The 9,330-nt window shown below is 31.1% G+C and overlaps 1 protein-coding gene and 1 pseudogene across 1 annotated transcript; both read left to right on the forward strand.

Moving 5' to 3' along the window:
* Window positions 1–1,806: 1,806 nt before the first annotated feature.
* LOC108759253 (uncharacterized) lies at window positions 1,807–2,462 on the forward strand. Its single transcript, XM_018504598.1, has 2 exons — window positions 1,807–1,861; window positions 1,948–2,462. The coding sequence occupies exons 1-2, from the start codon at window positions 1,807–1,809 to the stop codon at window positions 2,460–2,462; spliced, it is 570 nt and encodes a 189-aa protein (XP_018360100.1).
* A 579-nt stretch (window positions 2,463–3,041) lies between these two features.
* Window positions 3,042–5,909, forward strand: LOC108759254 (nucleomorphin-like; annotated as a pseudogene).
* Window positions 5,910–9,330: the final 3,421 nt, after the last annotated feature.

The raw sequence follows: 9,330 nt of genomic DNA on the forward strand, positions 1-9,330 counted from the left end.
TCAAATTTTAATGTTCAAATGTTGGCTACAATCCATATTTCTTTTGTATTAAAGCATTCCCCTCTCACTGCCCACCTCAGCCTTACAAATTATAAGTTACAACCTCCTTAATCCGAGGGACACTAAAAAAAAAAAAAAATTAAAACTTCCCGAAAGAACCTAGGTGAGATGTAAATTATCCTAAATTATATTATATAATTATATAATTATTATATAAAATAATATAAAATTTGTTGATATATTAAAGGTTTTTTTACATTAATCTCCGGTAAAACGATTTTAATGTTGTGTCCCGAATAGGGTATAGTTAAAGTGAAACGAACTATGTTTTTTTTGTCATTTTTAATAGTTTTTGATGGATTTTCTTTTCTTGTATTTTGAAATTATACTTGACTTATACGCGAAACGTAGTTATTAATAAGGAAATTGTTTTTTCACAATAACGCGCGTCATAAAAGGTTAAGATTAGACATAATATTTTTGCCTTTTTTATTCGTGACAAATATGTAAAAAGATAGTGCTTGGGAAAAAAGAGCAAGAATTCTCAAATTTATACAAAACAGCAGCGTTTCAAAATAGAAAAGTAAAAGGGATATATACAATAAATAGAAATTAAATAAATTTTTTAACGCAAAAAACTACCCTCGTTCCTGCAATAAATTAAAATGATAGAAATCAATGGTTTCTGTAAACCAATACGTGGAAAATATGGAACTTAATTGTACCTCTTGCAATCCTCTAAACAAGGAAATGTCATACGCATTAGAATACCATGGCTCAATGTCATTGTTTTGACACTTTACAATACATGAAAAATAAAGCGACGTTAATGGAAAAGGATATATTCATTGGAAGTTTGATGTCACTGCTTTTGTAGACAGAAAGTGAGACTTTTATTTAAAAAGACTGTTTAAATACTTTATTCTATATTGTTATAATTTACATTATCGTGTGATCTGGAATGTAAATTTAATGTTATATTTAGGAAAAGGAAGAAGAATTGGATGGGCATCATATTTAATGCACTATCCTATTACAGCGGCATCTTTTATCTGTTTGCGAATATAAATGGATTTGCGTATAATTTATAACATTTTGTTACTATCTAGTACATATTTGCATTTGGCATCAGTATATTTATATCTAAAACGAAAGAGGCTCTATAAAGGAAGGAGATGGTAGGTAAGACCCATAAACAGAACCAGAAATTAATTGGGATATTTCAATAATCAGTTCAAGGAAGCATATGAGACAGATCATGAGGAATTTTTTAATATGACACGAATGACACCTGCCCAATATGATCATATATGCAATCTTGTCAGGCCTTTTCTTACAAAGAGAAGTATACGGAAATCTATCTCAGTGAATAAATAAGTAGCCATGACTCTTTTGTAAGTAAACAAAATATTGCCACATTCATTCTGAGTTATATTATTTATCTTACATTATTGAATAGTTGTAGACAATAACATATAATAATCGATACATCTTTTACCATTCCAGATTCCTTGCCCATGGTGACAGTGCCAGATCAAAATCATGGGACTTTAGAATTGGCAAATCAACTATACATAAAATCGTATATGAGATTTGCAATGCAATCTGGCAAGCTCTTCGCGTGCAATATTTGCCAAAACCTTCACGAGACACATGAGAAAAGGTAGTTGATGGATTTTGGAACCAGTGGAATTTTCCAAATTGCATAGGTGCACTAGATGGAAAAAACATATTACTATTCAAGCCCCACAAAATACGTCATTCTTTACATGATAACTACAAAGGTTTTTTTCAGTTTTACACTGAATGGCAATTTGTGATGCCAATTATAAATTTATCTGGGTTGATATTGGTGACTATGGTAATATATACTTATAATATAGATATAGATTTCAAATATGTCTTTGTATATTGAATGTAATTATAAATTAGAATTTTATTTTGCAGGTTCCAACAGTGATGGTGAGGTGTGGGCAAACAGTAATCTTGGTCAAAGTTTAGAATCTGGTACAGCAGATATTCCACTTCCAAAGACATTGTCTGGTACAACGACTATATTGCCTTGTGCTTTGGTGGGAGAAGCATTTCCTCTTAAACCATATCTTATGAGACCATATCCCAGAAGATCGCTAACCAGTGATTCACAACGAATTTTTAATTATCGTTTGTCCAGAGCAAGGCGAATAATTGAAAATGCTTTCGGAATTCTTGTTTCTCGATGGAGAATTTTAAGGAAATCAATTCAATGCAAGGAAGAAACTGCTCATAAAATTGTACTTGTAGTTTTGTACAACTATATCATGTCCTCTAATGAACAAAAGTATTGTCCACCGCATTTTGTGGATCAAGAGATTAATGGCATCATTACTCCAGGAGAATGGCGCAATGAAGAATTAGGATCTCATATTGTGCGTATTGGTCAGGTTGGCTCAAACCGAGCTGCTTATACTGCAAGTGCTTAGCGAGACATATTGCGAAAATGTTTTATGACAAATGCACTTGACTGGCAATTTGAGCATGCATTGAGAGGTTACAACATTAATATCCCTTTATAGGAGATAATACTATTTATTCACAGGTGACTAAACTCTGATTGTTTTATGTTTATTTCTATTATGCCCTATTTCTTCACTTTCAGATAAGTTGTGGGTAACTTTATCCAGGAGATATCTCTATTATAATCTAGGAGATATCTCTTGGATAAAGTTATCTAGAGATGAAGAAATTGGACATTAATGATCGTTTAGTAGACTCAACTCTTACAGAGTGGACCCGTGAGTGCTCGCTATTATTGGATGATCTAGAATATACCAATCGCAACAGATCTGTTTCGCAACAGTTAACTCTGCTCAACGCGACCAATGTTAATAAATTAATTTGAATCTTAGTTTAATTAATTTTAGTCTTTTTTTCAGAGTTATGTGAGTTCCAAGAATTGTGTGAGTTTTTATGTGGAAAGCATTTACTGTTCTATATTGTCTTTTTATATTTTTGTAATATGTAATTGAATTAGTTAATAAAATCTCTCTATACATTATACATAATTCTTATCGTTTATTTAGAGAGGGTACAACGATACAACTTTGAAAATAAAGTTTCCAGAAAATGAGTGAGGGTAAATCATTAAAATTTTAATATTAATTTTGAAATACAATTTGTTGCAATGAATGATTGTACAGGAATGAAAAAATGTTCTTTTCTCAAATATATTTTTATTCTATTATTTTTCTGCAAGTAATTAAAAAATTGAGTTATTACAAATGAACGATGTATACCTTTCATAAAATCTATAAACTTGTAAAGTTATGTTCAGAAACTTCATTTGAGTGCATGCATGTATTATTTTGTATCAGTTTGTATTATAGCTCTTAAGCTTGTATATACAATTACGTATAATTATGTTAACTATATTTTTTAATTACGTATATTTTTCGTTGAAGGCTCTTTCGCTACCGCATCGTGTACAAAGTGTAAATATCAAGTCAGAGCGAATGACATCAGGGAAGATATCTTCGCACAGAGGATATCTACGTATTCAAAGTGCCGTGTCAATGCATTGCCCTCTGTCCGAAATGAATTGTAGCGAGAATTACAGAGGTAAATAGAGCAACTCGTTTTTACATAATCCTTGCTGATAGTGTATTTATTTGCAGTCTTTCGTAATGGCTTGTCAATTTCAATACGGAGGGTTATATAATTATCTTTAGTGATAGTTCTTCATTGTTAGCCTTTGCTATATAATGTCGCGAATCGATGGCAATGAGAGAACGTTTCTACTCTTCTTCTCGGAATGTCTCGAACTAAATGAAGTTATCGATTCAACACATAAGTTGATATCATCAATCGTAACTGCGATTATAAAGCCTCGCTTTTTAATAAGCATATAAAGGTAAACTTAAAAGATTGCACTTATCTGTGAGTGCCGCGTTTCGCGACTATTTCGAGGCTTGTCGTTTATTGTCCTTGATTGTTTTCTGTTTCCTCAATTCAACAATATTATATGTTACAATTGAGCGGAACATTACAAAATGCCATTTTAAATAATCGTTCAATTTAAATTAATTAAATATAATATATTATATTTATTTATATATATTATATTATATTAAATTAATTAAAATTGTTGTTAATTTAATATATTAAATTTAATAATACTCTCTCGTGTGTTATTCTTTGTCGCAAGGTATAATGAAGCCAGATATCGTCTTCTTCGGCGAAGGCCTCCCAGATGTTTTCTATGACGCGATGGCCTTCAGGAAAGATAAGGACGATTGCGACCTTCTAATAGTTATTGGATCATCCTTGAAGGTTCGGCCGGTTGCCCTAATTCCTTTCGTCGCATGTACCGCAGATCCTCATTAATCGAGAACAATTACCACATCTCAAGTTTGGCGTTGAGCTATTGGGAGATGGTGACATTATTATAAATCAAATTTGCCATTTGTAAGTAAGAAGTTAAATTTGTTACATAAAAATTTTATATACGAAACATATATCTCATTTAATTTTTTTTCTTAAAATTAAAAATGTGTGTATCACAAAAATATGTATCTATACATTAAATTTGTATTTTAACGAACGTATCAATTTGTTGGCATTGTGCAGAATGGGCGATACTTATGAAGAAATTTGTTGGTACGATAAATTTCTGATGGAAGTCCGCAGCTCTTACCATTGCGATGTCTGTCTGATGATACTTGGGAACAGAATCAAGACACGACAAGTAATACTGAAGTATCGCGCGATAGCCCAGAAACCTCACACTGTTATATCCTCGACTGAGTCAGGATAGCCTTTCTATCACTATGAATGTAATGCCACACCACCGTACAAACGACATCAATGTCTGTGTATCATCTTTGCATAGTAATCATGTTCAGGCGGAGAATCTAGAAGAGACCTTCAATATTCTAGAAGAAAGTCCGAAAAGACGATCGGGTGATACTAGTATAGAGAACAGTCTTAAGAGGATGAATTTTGATAGCACACATGAGACAGAAGTTGCGAGCTCCACATCACCAGTGAAAGTGAATACTAAACACACAATGATCTCGTCAGAAAACAAACTTCACATTACATATGAAAATAATTCGGAAGAATGTCAGGTGGTGCCGACAGTATTATCTCTTTTTTCAGAAGCTGTAATAAGCGAAACTACCCTGGAGTCTCACAAGTCGCTAAATAAGTGTGGAAAATCAAAAAAATATGACGACGTCATTGCGATTCTAGATGCTACTACTGAATTGGACAAAACGATACCGAAACCGAGGCAAGCATCGGTAGACTCGGTATTGGATTCAGGCATAGGTGACAGTTGTAACAGTATTGATAGCACAGAAGAAAAGTTTCATATAACTGAACTGAAGAACAGAAGATTAGAGAGACACTGCTGGCAATCAAAGATTCGGGAGAGCCTCGCTACTAGATTACCAGGTACAAAAACTTACTATACATTTTTGCAAATACCACAAATACATATTTTAGTATTCTTGTAAGTGACAAAAATATTAATACGGTTGAGATTTTTTTTTTACAGAAAATTCCTATTACCAATTGGCAGCATTCAGGTATATTTTCCCTGATGCAGAGGTCTATTCCGAACCTGAGCAATACGATCAATGTTCCCTTTCGGCAAATTCCGACAGCACAGATAGCGACAGTGATTCTTCTTTTTCTGAAGAAGAAGAAGAAGAAGAAGATGAGGAGGAAGAGACAGGCAAGTTTTGAGTTTTTTTTTAAGTTAACTTAGTTCGTAAATTTTTATGTTGATCGTTTCATATATAATGTACATATATCTTGTTTTATTTAATTATTTTATGTTTTTGTATTTGTCTTCAGGCGCGGACGATGATCTGTCAGAGGATGCAAATGCCGATGCTGACACTAACGGTCAAAACAATGACGCATAACATTACAACTTCACATTACATTATTTTTATAATTGTATTAGTTAACATACAATCTCTCTATACATTTTATACATAATTCTTATCGTTCATTTTTAGTACGATACAACTTTGAAAATAAAGTTTCCAGAAAATGAGTGAAGGTAAATCATTAAAATTTTGATATTAATTTTGAAATACAATTTGTTGCAATGAATGATTGTACAGGAATGAAAAATTGTTTTTTTCAAATTTTTTTCAAACAGTTTTTATAGATTAACATCTTTATAATATATGATGCTTGATGGTAGCATCAAATTATTAAAAATTGCTTGTCAATTTAATTTGCGATTACTAGAGTAGTTTTAATTGCGTTTATTTAGTCCGGAAAAACAATTCGGCGCGCAGTTTGAAAAAGACTACAATATGGTATATATGCAAGTACATATATAGGATATATTAGTAATTCAAGATTGAATTATTTAAAGCAACAAAGATCCAGCTCGGACCGTAATAGGCAGTTACATTATAGTATTAATTGAGTTTTTCAAATATACGGTCAAAATATAAATACATTGTTTTTCAAATATGTTTTTATTCTGTTATTTTTCTGCAAGTAATTAAAATTTGAGTTGTTACAAATGAACAATGTATACCTTTCATAAAATGTATAAATTTGTAAAGTTATGTTTAGAGACTTCATTTGAGTGCATGCACGTATCATTTTATTTTTAACATTCTATGAACATAAAGAATGGAGTAATACATGGATATACACCGGTAAAATTTTTGAAAGGATTGTTTCTGATGGGGTGATCCCGATTGATCACGGCTCGATTGGACACCACCAATCACAGCGACCAGTGCTTAGGAACTTTGTAGTCTCAAGCGCTGTGAGTGGCTCGTGTCCAATTGAGCCGTGTCCAACTGGGTGCCATCCGTTTCTGATCGCAGTTTAAAAGGATTTGTTTTAAGAAACATGTGTGTGAACGGCTGTGATTAATAAGTATGTTTTATATATAAATATATTTAGAAATAAAAGAATTCTAGAAATGAAACAAATTATATTTAAAAAAATATATATACATATAATCTTCATTCAATCTTTATTTTTTAATACAGAAACACAAACTTTCTTCCATAACATTGCACAAAATAAAAATCATTAAAATAGAATACAAATATACATATATATGCTCAATATATAGCGATGAGAAACAATAATTTATATCTATTAAAGTGGCTGCTTATAATCGATATGAAACATAACGACAAATAATAAATTACTTAATATAAAGATCACACAAATTTTTAAAAATAACTTTTTCAAACGTGAATCTTAAATAAAATTTGTGCAATATTTCATATAAAATTCTAACGGAATATAAAAAAATAATTTATCTTTTGCACTTTTTAATTAATGATTATGCAGTTTTCTTTTCAGTCTTGTTGAAATAATCCTGCTACTTCTAATAATTTATTGAAGCATTTTGTTCTGTACTGTTCAGGTACACGTTTCAATGCATGTAATAAGAGTGTCATTATACCTTTATCTTCTTCTGAGTCTATCTTGGAATTACAGTCTTGTTTTGTACTGTTCAGCAATGCTGGCAAAGCTGAACAAGCTGCAATAATACCATGTGATGATTCTTGAATCATAGATTCTGTCTCAAGATTTATTTTCTTTCTTTTCTTTATATCTCTGACACAGGTACTTTGAATGAGCTCCTACTTGTTTGAGAGATTATCAGTACTTTTATAATCTAAATATTCTTCAAACATAGGTTTTATCTCAAGATCTGTCTTCTTCCTTTTTTCATATCTGATATAGGTACTTTGAATGAACTTGCTTGACTATCAGTACTTTCTTTATCATTCAGATATTTTTGAAACGTAGATTCTATCTCAAGATCTGTCTTTTCTTTTTTTATATGTGATACTGGTATTTTTAATGAACGCAAACTTGTTTGATTATCAGTAGTCTCGTTATCTAAAAATTTTTTTAGAAGAATGTTACAATTGTTACAAACATTAATAACGCAGGTAAACAAAATAAACTGAAATGCGAATATTAGGCCATGATATTCTCATGTATTTTACTCTGAAACCGAATCTGATGTTTAATTTACTCATCACATATTACATGACAATTTATCTTATCAATGGAAAATAGCTCGATTTTTAAATATTTTTAAAGCCATTTATGGTTTTTAATATGCAAGCTGAGATAAAAAGAGGAAGTATTATAAATTCAACAAAAGTATACAAGCTTATAACATTAATATGCAAGCTGGTTAAAAATATTAGAAAATAGAACTATTTTTTATTGTTAAAAAAAATTTGACGTAATGAAGCAATTTGGACATAAGATTTGGTTTCAGAGCAAAATACATAAGAATACTATGGTCTAATTTCTGAAATAAATTTTTTGTATGCCTGTGTAATCAAAAGTTAATGATGAATTCAATCACTCGCTTTATATTAATACACATTAAAGGCTCCTTTATATAAATATTTAAATGCAATGGCATAATTAACTTTAACAATAGAATAGATTCTACTAAATAACATTCTATTATAACTATAAATACATTGTAATAAATAACAATGAAATAACAATGAAAATCATTATTGAATATTAATCGTTTAAAATGTTACTGTATTAATACAATAAAATCGGGCGCTGAGAGTCAAAATTGCGATAATTAGTGCAAAAAAATATAAGATTTTTATTCAAGTAAAACTATATAAAAACATCAAACGTTTTGGCTTACTTTCGAGCCATCTTCATGTATGTAATTTATTGTCGCATGTAATTTATAAGTGAGCTTTAATCGTCATGAGATTGCGGAATTCTCTTCTATTCGTTTGCCACAAGACTAGCACATCTTGAGACAATTGCTATATGAAGGATGGGAGCTGCCACTCTCCAGCTCATCTCATGAAGATATTCGTTGATTTAATATTGATAGTCTACAGTCGCCCTGACTGTTGTGAGCAAGACGGACGTGTGTCTTGCCTGCTTCGGGTATTGCATCATCTTGCCCACATTTTTTGAAGAGCGTTTCCGGCTTCGACTGTGATTTGCATTACATCATTATTTCATCTATTACTCTTTTAGACTTTTGTTACTCACCGCATTAGCGGCATTTTCAATTCTGGCCGTATCGACGCTGTGTTAGAGTCGGGGCCATTCACATAAGAAGAAGAAGAATATTGTAAGATATTTCTACATATACAGGGTGTTTCCAAATTAAATGGCAAAACTTCGGGAGCGTGTAGAGGAGTTAAAAACTAAGAAAAAAAGTCCTATAGACATATGCTCGTTTTTGCTTTGTTTCGCAGGAAATCACGGAAAAAGAAAAAAATATAATTTAATTTATTATTTTAATTATTTTATTTACAAACTTTTTAATGAAGATTTTGTTCGAAATGTGCACCTCTT

Source organism: Trachymyrmex cornetzi, unplaced genomic scaffold (assembly GCF_001594075.2).
Source record: "Trachymyrmex cornetzi isolate Tcor2-1 unplaced genomic scaffold, Tcor1.1 scaffold176, whole genome shotgun sequence".
NCBI classification, from domain to species: Eukaryota; Metazoa; Arthropoda; class Insecta; order Hymenoptera; family Formicidae; genus Trachymyrmex; species Trachymyrmex cornetzi.